Source organism: Odontesthes bonariensis, chromosome 22 (assembly GCF_027942865.1).
Source record: "Odontesthes bonariensis isolate fOdoBon6 chromosome 22, fOdoBon6.hap1, whole genome shotgun sequence".
NCBI classification, from domain to species: domain Eukaryota; kingdom Metazoa; phylum Chordata; class Actinopteri; order Atheriniformes; family Atherinopsidae; genus Odontesthes; species Odontesthes bonariensis.
The window spans coordinates 32,046,151-32,068,862 of record NC_134527.1 but is presented as its reverse complement, the minus strand read 5'-3'; the positions used below and the strand labels follow the sequence as shown (position 1 = coordinate 32,068,862).

General features: G+C 42.2%; 1 protein-coding gene across 2 annotated transcripts in view; it reads left to right on the top strand.

Moving 5' to 3' along the window:
* slc27a6 (solute carrier family 27 member 6) overlaps positions 1-22,712 on the top strand; it is a 65,088-nt gene that overhangs the window by 10,257 nt on the left and 32,119 nt on the right. For both annotated transcript variants that reach the window (XM_075456436.1, XM_075456437.1), the window contains exons 2-4: positions 10,536-10,745; positions 13,962-14,120; positions 18,377-18,501. In XM_075456436.1, the coding sequence (XP_075312551.1) occupies positions 10,536-10,745; positions 13,962-14,120; positions 18,377-18,501 (494 nt within the window). The remainder of the gene's footprint in view (positions 1-10,535; positions 10,746-13,961; positions 14,121-18,376; positions 18,502-22,712) is intronic.

The following is a 22,712-nucleotide window of genomic DNA, read 5'->3' as shown; positions in this document are numbered from 1 at the left end:
CATGATGAACAACACTGCACAACCTCCACATAACATGGTGGTCAAACACTGTTCAGTCAGAGACTTCCTCAGTCCCACCGCAGTAAAGTGGAGTTACAGGCGGTCATTGCTGTCCACAGCGAGAACTTTACACAATGACCTTTTCAGAATGACCAATGAAGGTTTGGATTTATGCGACATGAATAATTTCCCATTCTGGGATTGATAAATTACTGCAGACAGCCCTACACCGGCATGTCGTTAGTGCTGTATAATCCACTGAATCAAACCCCTAGATACTTTTATGATAAAGGATTTCTGTGTATTTTGTTGACTGAAGTTTCAAATAAATGATGAATTACCTGTAAGGCAGCTGTAGTTGTACTGTAGGCACGATGAGAGGTCTAATTCAAAAGCCCAGATCATCATGCAAACAGAAGAATATTTTGTCATTAGAGATGGACAAAGGTGTTACTATGAAATATTTTATTTATTTATTTGACCTTTATTTATCCAGGAAGGTCCCATTGCACTGTTTCCTGCTTCTGAAGAGTGCAGACGTGTCTCTGCTTCCTCCTGCTGCTTATCGCTTTATTTGCTTTTAAATCATTTTACTTCTTTCCACAAGTCTTGGATATAATTTTATTCTTTTTCTTTTAAGTGAACCAAGACTTTTTAAAATCATTTTTATTCTTTTTACATCTTATCTGACGAGCCAGCGACTACAATCCTTTCAACATGCCCTGTGAAAGCTGTCGGATATATCAACAAGAATTTTGGGCGCTACAAGTAAGGATTTTTGCCTTAGAAACTGAAATGGGACTTCATGAAACGCTCCCAATGGAATCCAGTGGTAAGAAGTCCACATTTACTTCCAAAGGAAAGGGTGAAAAAACTGCTACCTCCAACTTAAAGCTAAATGATACTGTGTCTTTTCCAAGACTCTGTAAAGGCACGTATGATGGACTTGGTGCAAAGCCGAAGAATCGTCAAACTGTTGGTATCAACAGAGAATATGTAACATCACCCGGAATAAAGTTAACAAACAGATTTTTACCACTGTCAGAGCCAAATGTGACTGAGTGTAACAGACAGAGAGACGGTACAAAGAAGCAGATGGACAGAGAAACTGTGCCGAGTGTCAAGGTCAAAGATACTCTTGTGCTTGGAGACGGAGCCATATCTAATATAAACATAAACAGAATGGTTACATGCAGCTATCCAAGTGCCACTGTCTCTGACATCACAAGATTACTACCAGAGGTACTGGCAAAACACCAAGGGGTGAAACAGCTGATTGTGCACGTGGGTGCAGTGGACATCAGAGAGAATCAGTCTGAAATCTTAAAAAAAGACTTTGAGAAACTGTTTGAGAGTCTTGATAAAGTGACAATACCAACATTCATAAGTGGACCTCTCCCAAACATCGACAGGAGGATCAACAAATTCAGCCGGCTGCTTCAGTTGAACACATGGCTGTCCAAAGTCTGTGAGTCCAGAGGACCTCATTTCATCGAGAACTTTAATCTTTTCTGGCAAAGAGATGATCTCTTTCAAAGAAAAGGCCCACACCTGAACAGAGGTGGAGTGAGACGACTGACGGATAATCTTCTCCACGCTCTGAGGCATCAGAAGGGGCCAGGACCAGGACCAGGGCCAGGGCCAGGGCCAGGGCCAGGGCCAGGGCCAGGGCCAGGGCCGGGACCGGGACCAGGGCCAGGGCCAGGGCCAGGGCCAGGGCCAGGGCCAGGACCGGGACCAGGGCCAGGGCCAGGACCAGGGCCAGGGCCAGGGCCAGGACCAGGACCGGGTCCTGTGCTGCCGCAGAGAGAGAAGACGAGCCAGAGAAGAGCTCCTGCCTCGCCACCCAAGGACCCAGCAAAGGATTCAGCCACAGCAGCCACAGCAGCACCTCCAGCATCCCGAACACAGGATTCAGCAGCTCCACCATCGCCTTCACCACGGGCCTCACCACAGGCCTGGGACCCACCTGCTGCATCTACACCATCCAGAGATGTTTCACCATCGTTCTCTTCTCCACCGTCACCCATGAGACTTCCTGATCACCTTGAAAGCTTGGTGAAATCAGGGATTAAAATGGTTCCTCTCACGCCAAACATGGCAAGATCAAGAATTCTATCCTCAAAGAAGCATCGAGCCCCTCTCCCTCCCCAGCCTACTCCATCGACCAAAGCCCCCCCAGCTTGGCCCCCACCACCGGTGCCCACAGCTGTCATTTCCAACAGCGTCAATGCTGTTGTCTAGGACACTAAGGGCCTCTGTGTTGGTAAACACCATCTCAACCAGAGGTCCAAGGATGGAGTGAAGAGAGGGACAATCAGACTGTCCAATCAGAGAAATCTTGTCCATATCCCTTGCAAGAACACAGCGTCCAGTTCAACTATAACTAATCTCAAACACGCAGTACTCAATGTCAGATCTTTAAGTAACAAATCATTCTTAATTAATAGTTTTATTTCCTCTCACAATCTTGATTTTATGTTTTTAACTGAGACGTGGCTCGACAAAAACACAGCAAATGCAGTCCTGATTGAGTCTGGTCCACCTCACTTCAATTTTGTGTCTGAAACACGAGAAAACCAGAGGGGTGGGGGTGTTTGTGCCATGTTTAGGGACAATATACCCACCCACAAGTTGTCATTTGGGTTTTTTTCATCATTTGAGTATGTGTCATTCAAAATGGAGATAAAACAATCTTCCATACTTTATATCACCATTTATAAACCACCACAGAATTGTTTTATTGATGATTTTACTGAACTACTTTCAATTGTGTGCACTGCTTTTGACTGTTTAGTCATAACAGGGCACTTGAATGTGCATGTGGACGTAGCGCATAACAAGGAAGCTAAAGAGCTCACTGCTGTCCTTGAAATGTTTGGTCTAACTCAGCATGTGACTGAGCCCACCCACAACAGAGGGCACACTCTAGATGTGCTCATTTCAAGGGGGGTTGTTATTTCAAACGTGAATGTCGTTGATGTTGCTTTATCTGATCATTTCTGTGTTTTCTTCGACCTATCTACTTTACCCAAAACACCAGCTGGGTCTGCAGTTGTTCGGGGAAGACTCATAAATGACAGAACAGGGACACAGTTTATGGAAATGATTAGGTTTGAGAACACCCTGTGTTCTGATGTTGATGATCTGTTGAACTCTTACACATCAAGTCTCTTAAATGTTTTGGATACCATTGCTCCTGTCAAGGTTAGAATGGTTAAAAGTAGGCAAAGGGCGCCATGGAGGAAAGAAGAGTCGGTCAGGGCACAGAAAAGGGAGTGCCGGAGAGCCGAACGGAAATGGCGCAAGTCAAAGCTCCAGGTTCATTATGAGACTTACAAAGAAAAGCTATGTGTGTTCAACCAGACTTTGCGTAGAACAAGGGAGAGTTATTTTTCTGAAATCATCAAAAACTGCAGTAACAACTCTCGTGTCCTGTTTGCTACAGTAAACAGATTAACAAACCCTCCAGTTTCACTGCCTTTAGAACTCATTTCTACATCCAAGTGTAATGAGTTTGCAATATTCTTTAATGACAAAGTTCAAGGCATTAAAAATGCAATAATTTCCACAACACAAATAACTACTCTGCAGCCAGCTGGACACCTAGAGCTGACACATTTCACACCTGTTACTGACAAAACAGTCAAAGAGACCATCTGCAGTCTGAGTTCATCAACGTGCTGCCTTGATGAGTTGCCCACTAGATTCCCAAAGTCTGTGCTGAGCAGTTTGTTACCACAACTTGCTCATCTAGTCAACATCTCACTCCAGACTGGAACATTTCCAAAGGCCTTAAAAACTGCTGTCATTAAGCCTCTTCTAAAGAAGAGCAATCTTGATGCCACAGTACTGAACAACTACCGGCCCATATCAAACCTGCCATTCTTAGGCAAAGTCCTAGAAAAAGTTGTATACCAACAGCTTAGTGACTTTCTCCTGTCTAACAATGCTTTTGATACTTTCCAATCAGGCTTTACGCCCCACCACAGCACTGAGACAGCTCTGATCAAGGTGACAAATGACATCCGCCTGAACACAGATGCAAGTAGAGTCACAGTCTTAGTTCTGCTGGACCTGAGTGCTGCCTTTGACACAGTTGACCATGCGATCTTATTACAGAGGTTAGAAGACTGGGTGGGAATCTCTGGTCGTGCTTTAAACTGGTTCAAGTCCTATCTATCTGGAGGACAGGAAATATTTTGTTGAAATTGATAATTGTGTCTCGGAACAAATGGCTATGACCTGTGGGGTTCCCCAGGGGTCAATCCTGGGACCCGTATTGTTCAATCTGTACATGCTTCCACTAGGCCAGCTAATACGCAGCTATAATGTGTCCTACCACAATTATGCAGATGACACTCAGATCTACGTGTCACTGACGGCAGGAGAACACGGGCCTGTAGATACACTGTGTCGCTGCATCAAACAGATCAGTGTGTGGATGCAAAACAATTTCCTCCAGCTAAACTCAGACAAAACTGAAATCATTGTCTGTGGCCCACAGAAACAAAGAGAAAGTGTTATCAGTCACCTTGAGACTCTCTCTCTAAAACCTAACTATCAAGTTAGAAATCTCGGGGTAATATTGGACTCAGACCTGAACTTTAACAGCCACATTAAATCTGTAACATCAGCAGCTTTTTACCATCTAAAAAACATTGCCAGAATCAAAGGAATAGTGTCTAAACCAGACTTAGAGAGACTGATCCATGCGTTTGTCTCCAGCAGGTTAGACTACTGTAACGGCCTGCTCACTGGGCTCTCTAAACGGGCTATAAGACAGCTGCAGTACATCCAGAACGCTGCTGCTCGAGTCCTGACTAGAACCAGGAAATACCACCATATTAGTCCAGTGCTCAGGTCTCTGCACTGGCTTCCTGTCGCTCAGAGAATAGACTTTAAAACAGCTCTGCTTGTGTACAAGTCTCTTCATGGTCAAGCGCCAAAGTACATCTCTGACATGTTAGAGCCATATGAACCAACTCGGGCTCTGAGAACCTCAGGGAGGGGTCTCCTGCTGGTGCCCAGAGTCAGGACTAAACAAGGTGAGGCTGCGTTTCAGTTTTATGCCCCTAAAATCTGGAACAGTCTCCCAGAAGATGTGAGACAGGCCTCAACTCTGACAATGTTTAAATCCAGGCTGAAAACAGTTCTATTTAGCTGTGCATATGACACCTGAAAGTATTTTATCTGCACTCTTCACTTTTTAATTAATTAATGATTATTTTAATGGGTTTTAAATTTCTTTCTTTTTCAATTTCTTTCTTTTCTTTTTTTTTTATTCCTTTTTAATGGTTTTATTGCCTTCTTGTGATTTTATGTAGCTGTAAAGCACTTTGAATTGCCCTGTTTATGAATTGTGCTCTATAAATAAAATTGCCTTGCCTTGCCTTGCCATTGAGGTGTGAAACCTCTTCTCCCAGGGAGTCCTGGCCAAGACGGCATATGCACATGCATAAGACATAAAGACAAACAAACATTAGACAAAGGCTAGTAAGCCAGACAGGCAAGCACAAAAAAAAAAGGAAAAAGTGAAAAGAAAAGCAAACACACAACAGATAGGAATACAGGGGACCACAAAAGACACAGAATGACATAAAAAACAAACAGTAAAACTGATTAACCTAAAAACTTGACACTCCTCTACCAAAGTTGTATTTAAAAGATTTTTAAAAGCATCTATAGAGGGGACAGATTCCAAGTTTAAGATGTTTTGGAGGTTATTCCAAGCATATGGGGCATATGAACTAAAAGAAGTCTTGCCTAGTACAGTACGTACAGTAGGAATATTTAACATTATTTTATTTCCTGACCTAGTGCCATAGGAACTGGTTTGGCGTGACAACAGACAGTTGATGTATGATGGGAGTTTACCAACCAATGCCTTCGCAATAAAAATGAGTGAATGGATTTTTCTCCTGAGTGGTAGTGAAGTCCATGATACCATTTCATATAGTGTGCAGTGATGTGTTCTCATGTTTGCATTAGTGATGAAACGCAGCGCTGCATGGTAAACTACATCCAGCTTTTTTAAAAGAGAGGTGGAGGCATGCATATACAATATGTCACCATAGTCTAGGATGGGTAAAAATGTACTCTGTACCAATCTTAATCTGGCAGCAATAGGAAAGCACTTTTTCAAGCGGAAATAAAAACTCAATTTTGGTCTAAGCTTTTTAAGAAGATGGGCAATATGTGTTTCATAATTTAACTTCTCATCAAGCCAAATCCCTAAATACTTATATGTTTTAACCCTTTCTAACAAGGTCCCATTTGTAGTGGACACTTCAACATTAGGTAATGATGAGCGGGTACGCGTGAAAACCATGTACTTTGTTTTCTTTTCATTTAGAGCCAGTCGCAGACTAAGCAAAGACGCCTGCAAAATGCTAAAAGCAGATTGAAGATTATCAACTGCTGTCTTTACAGAGGGGGCAGATGTATATAAAACAGTGTCGTCGGCATAGAGATGCACCCTTGCTGAATCAAGACCGACACAAAGGTTATTTATATAAATGGTGAACAAAATAGGCCCCAAAATCGACCCTTGAGGCACACCCATTTTGACCTCCACTAGGTCTGAATTACTGCTGTCAACAGCTACACATTGGGTTCTCCCAGATAAATAGTTTAAAAACCACTTCAGTGTTATGTCACTAAAACCAATATGTTGAAGACGTTGCAAAAGAAGATCATGGTTCACACAGTCAAAAGCCTTAGAAAGGTCAACAAAAAGAGCAGCACAGGACTTCTTGTTATCCAGGGCAGAGATGATGTCATTGGCAACTAAAGTAGTGGCAGTGATCGTGCTATGATGTTGTCTGAATCCTGATTGTGTAGATGTTAAAATTCCATTATCAGACAAGTAATGTTTAACCTGCTCACTCACTAAAGACTCAAATATTTTAGCAGTTACTGATAATCTGGAAATGGGGCGATAGTTGTCTGGCATTGAGGGATCACCGCCTTTCAGCAGTGGGAGAACCATGGCTGACTCCCATGACCTAGGGATTTCCCCACTGGAGAGGCTAAGATTAAATATTGAGGCTATAGGACTGGCAATCACACTTGCTGCTGCCTTCAAAAACAGGGGCTCAATTTTATCTACACCAGTAGATTTTCTAATGTCTAATTTAGACAAAGCTTGATACACTTGGAAGGGTGTAATAATAGCAAAATTGAAACAGCTGGATGACATCACACTTTGAGGCAATGTAAGGTTTTCTGACACTGGAAGGTGAGATGTAACTTTTTCTGCAGCCATATTAAAATGATCATTAAACGCATTAATGATATTATCTTTCCCTTTTACCTCACCTTGAGATGTTTTTAACACTTTAGGCAGCGTAGGTATTTCCACAGTCCCCTCAGTGGACTTAACAAGCTTCCAAAATGTACAGGGGTCATTTAGGTTTTCGTTTATCAATTGCAAATAATGGTTACTTTTGGCAGCCTTAACTAACTTTGTACACTTATTACGCAGTGCCCTATAATTATTCCAGGATACAGGATCGCCTTGTCGCTTGGCCAGAGACCAAGCCTTATCCCTCAGCCTGATATGATTTGCCAGGTTATCATCAAACCATGGATTATCTTTGCCACTGACCCGATATCTCCTCATGGGGGCGTGCTTATCAATTAATTGAATAAAAACAGTTTTAAAATATTCCCAGGCTAATTCAACATCAACCATTTCACCGATACGGTGCAGGTCACCGTCATAAAGATCATGCAAAAAGGCTTGCTCATTAAAGTGCTTATAGTTTCTCTTATAAATGAAGCGTGGTTTGGGTTTCACAGTTTTACATTTTCTGACACAAGCAATAGCACAGTGATCACTAATATCATTGCAAAACACTCCAGTTGCACAATATTTAAAAGCACAGTTTGTAAGAATAACATCAATAAAAGTGGATTTTTCCATATGCTTTGGATTTAAACGAATTGGAGAGTTTATCAATTGCGACAGTTGCAAGACATTGCATATTTCCTGCAGCTTCCCCGGCATGCAGGGCAGGCAGTCCCAATTTAGATCACCCATCAAAATAAACTCTTTGTCGGATAATTTATTTAAGTGGTCCATAAGCGCAGTTGCAGCCTCGCAAACTGCTGACGGTGGACGATAGCACCCCACGATACTGAGGTCAGCGCCATTGGGTAGCTCCAGTATGCAACAATTTGTTTTCTCAGTATTATTATATTCGATTTTTTTATTAATGATATATTGTTGTTTTTATTACAGAAGGTTCTGCTGAGCAAAATATTTGAATAATTTAGAAACATTTTGATTGCTTGCTGTTGCACCAGCCATCGCAACTTCAGGCGGTGACAGAAAAGGCAGCGAGAATTCTGCTGGAAACGTCTGAGCAACCAACAAAGTCCTCACAGGGTTACAGAAGAGTAAAAGTTCCCGTTAACACAAACACCAGCTGAAAACCACCAAGGGACAGGTGTTTTTTTACTTTTTTAACTTTTTTACTTCATTTGGTGCTAACCATTAACCACCATATTGCATTAACCATCTGTGGACTGCAGCCATTTCTATACACAGTACCCTATTTTCAGGGGCTCAAGTGTTATTTGAAAAATGACACGTGGCCACAATACAGTTTTCTGCTACTTTATTTCGAATATTTTGCAAGCTGTGGCTCTTGGGGCCAGATGTATAAATGATGTGTACACACAAAAACCATGCATTCACCTTTTCCTACACAAAGAATGTGTGGAGAGATGTGTAGCCCTCATGCATTCTTCAGACCATGCACACACTTCAACAGTTCCACAGGGCTTGGTTAGTATGATAGGGATTTTTCTTTCTTCCCAATTCTATATGTTTACATTCATCTTTCTAATATACTCTAATCTAATTGTGGGTGTTATGAAAAGCTGCACCTGTGTGTCATGGTGGTGCATGAAAGGAATGGAAGACCTTGCTAATGAGGCTTTAAAAAGAGACGGAGTACTTACAGATTATTCAGATTTGTGTACCCTGCTTCCTGCCGATTGGCCAAAGGGATAGGCACCAGTCCTCTGCCACCTTGGATAGAATGAAGTGAGTCGTGAAAATGAACGGATGGACTTTATCAGAGTTTTTTTTGGATCACTGTCCATCAGTATTATGAATCAACTTTACTGTATTTTGCTGAATCTGTATTCAGAATTCATCCAGCTGCTTCAGTCTTCTATCATAAATGCTGGTGACCCAGTGCCACTGGATGCTATATACAGACCCATAAAAGGCTGTCTCCATACGTTTTGTACAAAGAGTTTTATACTTCCAGTAATGAGCACCTTCTCAGTTTCTTTGTTTATTAGGATATTTCTATGTTTTGCTTATTTTCTTTCCTTTTGGAAAAGTCTAATCTAACCATTTTGTTCTCGTCTCTTTTTGCAGTTTTTATTTAAGATACACCAACACCAACAACAACAACAAAAAAACAAGTAAAAAGAAGCATGGCTGGTGGCACACATGAACAAACTAACCTTCCAGGATAGAATAGAATAGTAGTACAAAAACCAGCTCCACCTATGGAAACAGTCAATCCAGGCAACATCAGGAGAACCAATCAACCAAGTAGTCCCCTCTTCTTCAATGTTGCTTTTTAATTGACCAAGACTAAGCTCTTCAGGTCTTGAGATTTAACAAGGTTTAGTGTCTCAGAGCAATCTTGACAGCTATCTGTCATCTTACAGACAAGATGGATCAACTGTACTTATATAGTGCTTTTCTGGTCGAGTAAATCACTCAAAGTGCTTTACCTGATTACAGCATCCTCTGAAAGACACCTTCTATATGTAAACTTCTTCTCAGAAACTGTAAAGTCCAGTAATGTAAACTCAAAGGTTATCAGAAAATGATCAGATAAGACAGAGTTATGAGGGAACACTGTTAACTGTTCACTCTCAATGCCACAAGTCAGCACAAGATCAAGGGTGTGATTAAGGCAGTGAGTCGGTCTGTGAACACTCTGAGAAAATCCAATAGAGTCTAATATAGAATTAAAGTTCATATTCAGGCTATCATTTTCAACATCTACATGAATATTAAAGTCACCCACTACAATGACTTTATCTGTACTCAGCACTAACTGGGATAAAAACTCTGAGAATTCAGACAGAAACTCAGAATAAGGGCCAGGTGGACGATACACAACAACAAACACAAGAGGTTTCTGGGATTTCCACTTTGCGTGGGAAAAACTGAGAATCAGAGATTCAAAAGAGATTGAAAAACGTTTACACCTTTGGTATGTCTTAGTGCTTACCCATCTGGACTGAGTGAGACTTGTTGCGTTGCAGGAACAAACTGTCTCTTGACATAAATAATAAGCATCATTTTCATCAGTTCAGTCTTCTTTGCTTTGCACCAGTAGTTTGCAAATATGTTTCCTCATAACACGTACAGTATTACAATTGAAATGTCATGATAAGAGGGAGCAGTAAGCAGTTGCAAAGAAAGGGAACTAAAGCGAAGACTTCTAATGAAAGTATTTGTTTTACTGAAACTCACCTCGGCTGTTCCCATCTCCCAGATTTAGTGGAATGTCTGGATGGCATTCTAAGCAGCCTTTTGGAGGACAACATAGAAGTGTGGACCATGAAGGGCCAGAGTCGGCACACGCAGGTGCATACTCTGTTGGACAAGCTTGATGCTGCATCTCAGCTGCCTGTGCCGGCAGTGCTGCGATCCGCTTCCTCCCTGAAGACCCCCACCCTCTACATCTTCACCTCTGGAACAACCGGTGAGTCCGTCCTTGTGTCAGCGGGGAGCACCGCTAATGCAAATATATCGTGGTTTTACACAAAACCCCTCCTCACACTGCCCATGTTGTCCTTGCAGTTTACAGTGTCCATGTTTTTATGTCCCATAGTCACCATATTATGGCAACTTTACATCCAAGTGAAGGCCGAGTGATTAGAGAGCAGAAGGTCATGAGTTAAAGCCCAAAACTGCAGGATAAAAATACAGAGTTTCCTCATCCACACCATCAGTGTGCAGTGGGCCTTCATGGGCATTATGATCCGGGTATCCCCAGATAAAGATAACCTTTCAGAGTAACTACACTGAATTAACAAACATAAAAGGAAATCTTTGTTTTTAAGGATAGAGATAAGCAGTGGTTAGGTAAGTTTTCAACGGGTAAATGCATCTTGGATGTTAACCTTTTGTATGCTGTTCATTTGTAAAACTTTCCCCTCTATGCTATGGATGCCAAATGCATTTAAAACATTGACAGTATAGTACAGCTTGAACAATTACTGTATTTCATTTTATATTTCACCCAACAAATGATCCTCACTGATTAGGAATGGGAATGGTTTCATTGAACTGTGTAATGTAATGTTGCACACCCCTCAATGAGCCCTTGGCAAAAGGTTGTATGAATGTAGGAAGGAACAGAAGGATGTATTTTGTCTTCTTCTTTCATCTTAGCTTTTAACAAAAGGAAAAAAAAGCAGGTGAAGACAAACAAACACACACTTCTGCTAACACAGGACCAATATTCAATTAACCAAAGAACTCTTTTACAGTTTATTAAACTATACATCAAATGACAGAGAAAGAAGTGATGGAGTTCAAGAACAAGAAAGAAAAGCTTTTGAATAGCAACATTTTCTTAACCACACCTTGGTCATTATCTCAAGGTTTTTCTTTTTCCAAAACCTGATGCTATGACTCTTCGAACTTGCACCCACTCACCTATCCCCCTCCACAGTATTCAGTCTCCTGGTTTATTCATGCCATTTTTCAGATCCTTGCCGTCACCCATGTTGTTAAGTCAGGTTTGTCATTGTTGCCGGCACCGTTCATGTCAGGTTCTTTTTCATTATTAGTGTCAGGTTGCCGCACCTTTTGCTTACATTTTTTGAATAAATCAAGTTATCTGCATTCAGGTCCTCTCAGCTCCACATCTGCACCGCATTTCCACGACACATTAAAGCTCAAGTATAGAGCAATAGTTGTATTTCATTATATATTTCAGCGACTTGATTCTACACACTTTGGACTCTCATCCTTCATAAACAGTGTGGCTGAATGGAGACTCCTATCAACAACTGTTACTTTGATCATTTCAACCTGAGAAGCTTCTTAAATGTTCTTAACTGCAAAACAAATGTAGAGGCAAGCATTTCTCTTCTTTTCAGCTCGTCTGATTTTTATGATTATATATTTTACAAGTCAATACTGGACATGAATGATATGGCAGTGTTGCTGTGTGTATGGCCTATGTGGTGGTTAGCACCGTCGCCTCACAGCAGAAGGTTCCAGGTTCAACTCCCGGCTGGGGCCTTTCTGTGTGGAGTCTGCATGTTCTCCCCGTGTATGCGTGGGTTCTCTCGGGGTACTCCGGCCTCCTTCCACCACAGAAAAACATGCATGTTAGGTTAAATGGAGACTCTAAACTGACCCTAGCGTGGAATGTTGTTTGTCTCGTTTGTCTCTATGTGGCCCTTCGATGGACTGGCGACCTGTCCAGGGTGTCCAATGACAGCTGTGATAGGCTCCAGCCCCCCCGCGACCCTGAGTTGGATTAAGCGGGTATAGAAAATGGATTTCTTTGCTAATTTCTTTGCCACGGCAGCATTTACAAATAAATAGTGTTATTTTAATGACGCTTAAACTAAAATAAAGTCAATATAGTTTTAATCATTGACCTGATGGATGTAAATGAGCAGAATGCATAAATAATCTATTGCCTTCATGATTATAACATTGTAATATAATGTAAATAAATGTCTGTCATTCCGAATGGATTGAGTGTGAGGAAAGACACGACATGTTTCTGAAGCTTTTCTTACACATGCACTGAAAATGACATGTTCTCACACGGTCTCAGCACAAATCTCAGACCGTCTCTCTGACATATCAAAATGGATGAAAGCCCATCACCTCCAACTGAACCTCTCTAAAACTGAACTGCTCGTCTTCCCAGCCAAACCAACCATACACCACAGCATCTACATCCAAACTGAATCCCTATCTCTTGCTCCATCAAAGGTAGCTAGAAACTTGGGTGTCATGATTGATGACCAACTAACCTTTAAAGATCATGTTGCCTCCGTTGCTCGATCATGCCGCTTCGCATTGCTAAAGATCACAAAGATCAGGCCGTACCTAACCCAACATGCCACCCAGCTCCTGGTGCAGGCTATGGTCATCTCCCGCCTTGACTACTGCAACGCTTTCCTAACTGGTCTCCTAACTGGTCTCCTAACTGGTCTCCCAGCCTGTGCTGTGAAACCTCTGCAGATGGTCCAGAACGCGGCGGTGCGTCTGGTCTTCGGTCAGCCTAAAAGAGCACACATCACCCCTCTGTTCATTGAGCTCCACTGGCTACCCTTAGCCGCCTGCATCAAATTCAAGTCACTGATGTTAGCCTACAGAGTCCTTAATGGAACGGCTCTCATCTACTTGAATGCTCTTGCAAAGGCTTATGTCACAACTCGATCACTCCGGTCGTCACAGGATTGTCGTCTAGCAGTGCCTACACCACGCTGAAGACAATCCAGACTCTGTTCATGTGTCGTTCCAAGATGGTGGAATGACCTACCAAGTGCTACCAGAACAGGGGCGTCCCTGAATATCTTCAAGAAACTCTTGCAGACCCAGCTCTTCAGAGAGCATGTCCTATCCTAGCACTGACCCTGTACTTCCCTCTATGCCTGCACTCTATCTCTACACTGTCACCTCAGACAGAGGATCCATCTCACCTTGTCCCTCTGATTTTGAGGTGTGAGAGCTCATTTTCAGCACAAAATCTCCTGCTGTGCCAGGCATGTCTGAACACTGAATTAGAAGATGCTGTGAAGCACACTAACCTCTTGAGCTGTACATCAGGCCTGAAATACATGGATAAAGTGTAGAGCTCATAGCCAGCTTGGTTCATCACAAACTTGTGAAATGTTTGTTTTTGCAGTGTAATGTTAATACAAAGCTGTTTTTTTTCTTTCCTTAGGGCTCCCTAAGGCTGCAGTGATCACCCACCTCCAGAGCCTGAAGGCATCTGCAGGTTTTTGGGCATTTGGGGCAAGTGAAGCTGATGTGATTTACATCCCTCTGCCACTCTACCACAGTGCAGCATCCCTGATTGGTATAGGAGGAACCATAGAACTTGGTAGGCCTAGAAATATATCTGCATTCACTCAGTTGTAAGCGTTAATGTTGTCCTGTAACATAAGAGTTACACTGGCCACCTGTCCAGGTGTACCCTGCCTCTGGTCCATTGAGCGCTGGGATAGGCTCCAGCCCCCCATGACCCTGAGTTGGATGAAGTGGGTATTGAAAATGGATGAATGGATGGATGGAACATAAGATTTACCAAACAATTATCCAATGAAGTGACATTGAGGCTATAGGATGTGGCTCTTCTTTTTATTTATATAACGCCCTGAGCTGCAGTATAATGCAGCCTTTAGCAGCATTTCAGAAGTCTTTACTTTCTCTTGTGTGGCAGCAAACATAAGACATTGACAAGACAAGACACATAAAACCCACTTTTCATGGATGTTGTGTTTTTCCCACTTGAATTTGTATTACAGATTTGAATTTTCCTTGAATTTCTAAAAACATTTGACTGTTAATTCTTAAAGACTGACTTTTAAACAAATTAGATGGAGTCTTAGAAATAATATTTTAGTTTCCAAAGATGGCGTTGAAGGAAAAATCCAAGAATTGTCTCTGCATGACAGCTCATCCTCAGGGGAACAGTAATATCTCTGCCTCTGTGCAACATTTATCAAGTCAATTTATTAGTCGGAAGCCCTTCAAACCCTGATGTAAAGTCTGAAGCAGAAACGTCACACGAGAGCTTCCATGATCATTTAGAGATACTTCACTGAAGGCAATCCATCCAGTAACTGTTGAGGTGTTCAAAACAGTGCTGCTTCTATAACACTAATCATCATGGCATACAGCTGCTGGAATGAAGACTTTTTAAAGCTGATGCAGAAGTCCCAGGGGATATTATCAGAAAAAAAAAGAATTTATGAATCTGTCATATTTCGTGGAAATGTGGGTTATTTGGTTAAGAAAAGTTCAACTCAGCTCAGGGTGTCTACCGAGCACATTTAAAGAAATCTTTAGATGCTTCTGATAATTACATATTTTGTCTTGAAAACTGACAGACATCAACTACGGTAAGCTTAATTGAATCAGTTTTTATGTACACATGGTTATCCATTACAGAGCTGATACTCTTGTTATTGGGTGCTCTGTCATTTTATTGGAATTGACTGAAACATTCAGTGGTCATTTGTCAGAAGGTCATGTCATCTGCTCCTTTGCTCTTTGACAAGTGTAAAATAAAACATGGACTTTTTTAGAGTAGATCATTCAATAAGGTCCTAGATCTCCCAGAGGTCATAGTCACGGAGACTTTGTAATGTATGAAGATAGCCCAGAAAGCAGCTGGTTCTTATGATCTCAGTGCCATGTCAGATACAGTGAAATATTTCAGGAACTGCAGACAGAGACCACGGTGGAACTGCCAAACTATGTGACCTGCTGTTTCACTTCAACAAGCAGCTTAATTAGAGGCTTCACAGCAGGAAGTGGGCAGTGGAGATTTTTATGAAGAATTTAAGTATTGTTGCAGAGTTCTCCCATGATTGAAAGATTCAGAACTCTTACATTTGAGTTCAGACAGCCAAATACTGTTGGAGCAGCAGATAGTCCTAAATGTGGTATTACTGCCGTCATTAGGAAAGGCAGCAAGCTTTAAGCAGCAAGGTTTGTGCATTTCTTTCAAGTATTGCTAAAATCACATGTTCTTGGTAGAAAGCAACTTCCCAACAAACTGTGCAAGCTTGCCTTGGTAAGGCCAAAGTCCTGCCAGTTGTACATGTTGAACTGTGCTTAACCTTGTGTACATGCGTCACATTTAGCCTTTAGACTAGACCTGCAGCATGCTGAATCATCTGGTATTGGGGCCCATGATTGATAGTTGGCACCACTGGAAGCTGCTAATTTGACCTATTGTCCCTGTATTGTATTGTATTCTGGTTATTGTTTGGATTATGTTTTGCAGCCTGCGAACAGCCTCAGTTTCAACCCCATTCTGCTCTTTCTTTTGGAGCTGTGGAAAAATATTTGTGGAAATGTAATCCTTTTAATCAGTTATCTTGTAATTGACCCACTAGTTTGGGCATCTGTTCCAACTGCCACAAAGTTGACAGTTCAATGTTCTTCACTGCTTATGACCAATGTCCCAACACACTGCAAGCATACCTTGATCAGGCCAATGTTGCCATTGTCAGGCTGGATGGGTTGGTAGGACACGGATGCGGACTCAGAGGTGTAAAAAGCAAACTTGGTTTTATTTTTAATTTAGGACAAAACAAAAGGCGTGGCTGAACCGGATAAAAAAAAACTTAAACTGTGGGACAAGAACATGAACGTGACAAAATAAAAAGTTCAGATATAATTTTATTAGGGTAAGAACTGATTCCAAAAAAGTGTTTTAGTAATAGATAGTATGCAAATTTATTGTTACTGTCATATAATTGTTATAAAAAAGGCAGCAAAGGTTGTGAATCTGTTCCAAGTGTTACCAAACTTGATAGTTCAATGTCCTCCATCCGAGGACACAAACAACCCAACTAACGGGGCAAACATACCTTGATCAGGTCAATGTTGCCATTATGAGAACCTTTTACATTTGGGTTCAGAGATCATTTTGTTAGGGTAAGAACTGATTCCAAAAAGTGTTTTGGTAATAGATAGTATGCAAATGTATTGTTAATGTCATAGAATTGCTATAAAAAAGGCAGCAAAGGTTGTGAATCTGTTCCAAGTGTTACCAAAGTTGATAGTTCAATGTCCTCCATCCGAGGACACAAACAACCCAACTAACGGGGCAAACATACATTGGTCAGGCCAATGACCTAAAGAGATTTAACTTATTAAACTGTTCACTCTTTTAGCCTTGACTCATTACATTTGGATAGCAGTTCTGACACAGTCATAGTGGGTCTTCATGAAAAAACCTTCATCACTTGTGGGAAAGGAAAAGGCTGTCACAAATTCACCTCCAAGAACTGGTCCATACGAAGGGTCACATGACCATGAGATGATAATAATTTGAATTTACTTAGGGCCTTTCCATTTTCTTTTTTAATTCAGCTAATTCTGGCACTTTGCATCTGAACAACTGAGTGCAGCAACTTTAATATCAGTTAGATAGGGCCCTCTGATCTGTGTTGTTGCTTTTCACACTCAACTAAAATCAGTCTATCACAGTCACTTGGGTAAATTCTCCTCCCACAGGAGAGCAGAAGCTCATGTTTGTTTGCATGTTCTCCCCATGTATGCATGGGTTCTCTCCGGGAACTCTGGCTTTCTCCCACCGCACAAAAAAACATTCATGTTAGGTTGATTGGTGACTCCAGGTCCTTTCGCCCAATGACAGCTGGGATAGGCTCCATCCCCCCTGAAGCCTGAGTATGAAAAATGGATAATGCCACTGAATGTAAAATGTATGCCATATTCAAACTACTTCAACAAGTCTGACCCATTCAATTCGATGATCATAAGTACTCTGAATGAAGCAGTACAAGTGTTTGCTACCCCAGTTATGTAACTGGATTAAAGTCGGCATTCTTCAAGAAGCTGTTTTCTTAACTGCCGTGTAAAGGAGAACCTGGTTGCTGTAATTTATCAAAGGATTAAAGAAATAATGCTTTCTCTGCCATCCACACACAACTAAACTGAAGCTAACATCAAATAGCTGTTTTTGCAACTTTGTTGGCACAGGAACCTTTTCTTTTTTCTAACTGTTTAACTTAAGCACAACAGGAACTGAGGCTATTTTTTAAAAACTTATCAACTTTTCTAGCTCTTAGAACTCAGTGTTTAGGATCTTTTTTTTAGCACCTACGTTATATTCTGCACTCAGTCAGCACAAAAAGAATTAAGAGTGGTGCAATTGTACGTTGATTTGCTAAAGTCATGAGTGATGAGAGACTTCTGAGACTTGGGAGAATATAAAGTGTGTACAGATTCATTCCTATCATTATCTATTAAAAGTGTTGGCTTTATTGAGCCTAAATGTAGAACAAATCCAATCATTTTGGCTTGTTTACCAACCCGACCTGATGATTCCATTCCTTGCATAATAAGGTAGCAGATCCAGGTTGAGCCAGTAACCAGGGTACTACGGTACATGGAAACATGGCAGCGAGCTAGATATCTCTGTGTGTTGCTCAGCTTCAGGTATTTCTGCCCTCTTGCCAGCTTTGGTTGTTTTTATTCGAAATATTCCACCAAAGGTCCATGTTTCTATTCATGCAGCGGATATTCATGGGGTAGAGATATGTGATATCTTATAAAAGTCTGCTACATCTGTGGATAATGTCTTTATCTGTTCTGTGGCAGGTGCCACCTGCGTCTTGAAGAAGAAGTTCTCAGCCTCCCAGTTCTGGACTGACTGCAGAAAACACGATGTAACTATATTCCAGTATATCGGTGAACTCTGCAGATACCTCTGCAACCAGCCTAAGGTACTCCTCTGTTTTGCATTCATTTGTAAGTGCCAACCTATTCAGATCTGAGACTTTATGGGAACAAAACATCTAAAACCTTGAAAACTCAAAACTGACCACTGAAACCTTTCATTTCTCAGCCTCTGAATGAACAAGAAATGATTTTCATTTTAGAGGTTAAGTCTTATGCTTTTATTGTAAATGATTGCTTTTGTTTCAATGTTTATTAGTATTTAGAAAAGAAATATATCATTCATGTGTCTTAAAAATGATGATATAACAGGAGACCCCTGAAAGGTAAAAACACATATTGTATCAGATTAAAATGGATCAGTAGCAAAAATGATAAAAGCTTGTGTTGGGTCTAAAAGTTAACCCAGCTGGAACACAGTTCACTCAAGACAACCCCAGTGATCAACAAAACACACAGTGCACAAGATTGTATTTTTACTTGTAAGGGGAGCCTGACGGAGTGACAGAACTTCCTCCTTCACCCGTGCTCAAACGACTCCATCCGTGTAGTTCTTTTTATCACACAGCTTAGTTACAATCAGCATACATAAAACAATCTTGTGAGCAAGATGCAACAAATGTTTCTGGGACATCTAGTTCCTCACGTTTTGGTGGTCTCCTACATGGGAAGACCAGAGCCCCCTGTTTCTCACAGTTCCCTTTAATTACTTTGTATCACACTAAGCAGAGTTCACAATCTACATGTCTGTCTGTAAAATGTTGTTTACTCAAAATGAAAATCTATATACAGTTTTCCAACAGCTTGTATCTGCAGGCATATGCTGACAGCATCAAACCTTTTATTTACAGCATACTGTGATAAAAAACGATCATCAAATGAAAATGATATTGTTCTGAATACTCTGAAACACAGTGAAAGGGTCAGTAACTCCTCTGAATCATTTCTCTGTGGCTTTGAACAGCCTTTTTTTCCCACTTCTTGCTGTTAACATGTTAGAATGAGTTTCCATCATGTTACTGACATTATTCTCACATAGGCCACAAATATCCAGAAAGTGAGCATGAACTGCCACATAATGAATGATACAGCAAGCAAACTAGAGTTGGAGCAATGGAGCAACCTTTTTCTTTTATAGACAGAGTCCTTTATGGTCACTGCTGCTTATGAATCATTCAAGTAACACTGTTCACAACTATGGCAGAAGGACAAGCAGGGGCTTTGTGCTGGTGTTCCTGTCCTCCCATGGTGGACATACACGCACACACAGGGCGAGGGCCAAGCTGGGGACTCAAAGTCCTCTTTGTCATTCTGCCTTTGTTTTGTGGCTGTGTGGGTGGAAAGCTGGCCATGAGAGTCTTCATCACTGATTGGAAAATTAAAGATGTGCACATGTACTGCACATAAGCATCTTTTCCACATGATCAGTGTGTGCACACGAATATGAGTGCTATACTCCTGTATATGCCTGTACATGCAGTCACTATGGACACTGAACAATGTTGCAGCTAGCGCCTAGCCGACTGACAAAAGGACCCAAGAGCAGACGCTGCAACAACAGAGGTTGAGTTAAGACGAGGTTTATTAAATTAGAAGTGGTGTGAGGAGCCAGAGGGATGATCCAAGTGCACGGGAGCCTCTAGCCCCTTTCACACTGCGACCCGCTACCTTAGCGGGTCCACCTTCGACCCGTGTCGAGCAATGTGAACGCTTGGCGTGTTGGTGACCCGTGTCGCCTGAAGCCGAGTTCAGGGGGCGTTGCCTAGTGGCAGAGCGTCACACGAAACACATAAAATGCTGGGCGTGTACAATGACGTAGGCACAAGCCATGCGTCGGAGGTAGGGTTAAATACACCTTGAGGACTCGTTTTTGCAATTGTATATGCAGTTCATGGAGATGTTATTTTACGGGGTGTGGATGGTTACAACGTGGGATACCGCCGAAGAACATATGCGGAGAATGCAAGAGCACTATAGTCCCCGAAATGTGGCGGTAAATAACGTCCTCTGCTCGGAGGCTGAGGAGCTCGCGGACCTCCTTGTCTCCCCAGTTGGCCATCTTCAAAAATGTCTCGAACTTGATGTAGGCTAAAACAGAGTGAAACTTGTCCTCACCTGTCGCTGTTGTTCTGAATCAGCTGTCCATTCTGTCTTTTAAACTCCTCACGTCACGCCATGCCCACGTCCGACCCGCGTCGATTGCGTTCACACCAAACTCGGCTCGGCAAAAAGACTAGGGTCCGACGCGGGTCGAAAGGCGAGTCGAGTTGACGCGGCAGCCCGGGTCGGCAGTGTGAACGCAACAGCGGACACGCTAAATTCGCGGATTAAAAGCGGGTTATTCGTCAGTGTGAAAGGGGCTATTGAGAGGAGAGGGAGATGCTTAGGCTACGGCTACACGAAAACGTTTTTCACTGTAAACAATACTTTTTCTTATCGTTTGGCTGTCGCGGCCACACGGAGCCGGCGTTCCCACTACCCCAAAACGATAGTTTTTGAGAACGGGTTCCAGAGTGGGAAGATTTGAAAACGGTGTCGTTTCGTTTCCATTGTTACAGCGAAAACGGATTCGTTTACATCTGCGTCACAGCCACATGGCTAACGCAGTGACGTATACACATACGTCAGTGATCAGAACAAAAAGCGGCTTCCATTCAAAATCCGGAAGAAGAAGACAACACAACAAGGACAGACAGCGATCATCATGGACCCCACAACATTGATAGCAGCACTGCTGCAGACACTGCTAACTACAGCGGCGTTGTTGAAGGAACAACGTGAGCTTCGCGCTGGTAGAACTAGGGCGCATTGCTTCTTCTATTGTTCTGGTGCAACCGGTGGGGGTGGCTTACAGTGCACATAGAGGTGTTTCGTGTGTACTGCATCGTTTTCATCGTTTTCATCGTTTCTATGAGGACACAGAAGCTTCCCCGTGTGGTCGCAATAATTTTCGTACCCATTTTCAAAAAAACCCTCGTTTCGTTTTCGTGTAGCCGTAGCCTTAGTGAGAGGAGAGTGTGAAACTTTATCCAGATAATGATCAGATTTGCTCTTTCAGAGTCCAGGTGGGTGCCCATTCAGAGGGGGGGTTACAGCTGGTTGTGGTGCAGAGGTCCTGAGTCCACAGTGTGGTGAGCAGCCAGGTAGATACGGCAGGTAGGTAGTGGTTTCCGCATGGAACGTGAAGTCTCAGATGCCAGAGCAGATAGCCCCAGATAACAACAACACGGCAGCTCTGAGCTAACAGAGCAACAGGACACGTTCATTCATTCATTGGTCTTAAAGTGTTGGTGATAAAGACAGATAAAGCCTTATTTAGAGGCTGTACTGTCTGCCCTGTTCTCACCCGTTATATGGATATACGCCGATCTCCAGTTATCTAAATATCTTCCCAAGGACGCTGACTTTCACCAAACTGTTATCGGGGAGCAGATGAAGGTATTTTAATCCAGAGTTAAGGTCCAGGTTTAAAAAAATGAACTTCCCCTTTAAGTCGGTTGTCCATCTATTTATGGGAAATGCTATTGTGCTATGCTGATGTGAAAATAGGTTGTATATTTGTGAGTGAATGTTCTGGGGTTGAAGAGTGCAGACTTTTTGTAGTAAAGGATGGGGATTGTTTTGAAGCTTCTTGTAACTGTATAAACTGGAAGGGATGAAGTTGTCTCTCGGTGTGAGTGTGAGCGCCCAGCCCCTGGGGAGCACCAGCCAGTGTGTTTCTGGTGCCCGGCCAGATAAATGGTGAGGGTTACGTCAGGAAGGGCAGTCAATGATGCGAGATCAACTCGCTGTGGCAACCCCTGATAAAGGGAGAGGCCGAAAGCAGAAGAAGAAGTTATGGGAAGCTATGGTGGTGTGGTATATTGTATAAGTGTTGAATCTGGTCTAAGATCATGAGAGAGCTGCCACTCAATAGGTGACCCAGGCTGGCTATTTCTCTCTGTCTCCATGTGGGGAAGTGAATGGGTTTTTTAACAATTTTGAACATGGGGATGTGCCAGATAGGGGGGAGAGGGGAGGGACAAAATGAATAGTTAAACTGTTTATTTGCAGTCCACCAGGCAGAGAGAGTGGTGCTTATTGTGATTGATTTGATGACTTATTCATCTGTCCATAAAAGCAATATGTTAAATTGGAAGTTCCTTACTTATAATCGGTTCAGTGTCGAGCCAGGTAGAGTTTGGTTTATTGGTCCAATGCCGGATATATTTAAGTTTGTGGGGGAGAAAGCAATTGTAAAAGTTTGGAGCATCTGGGC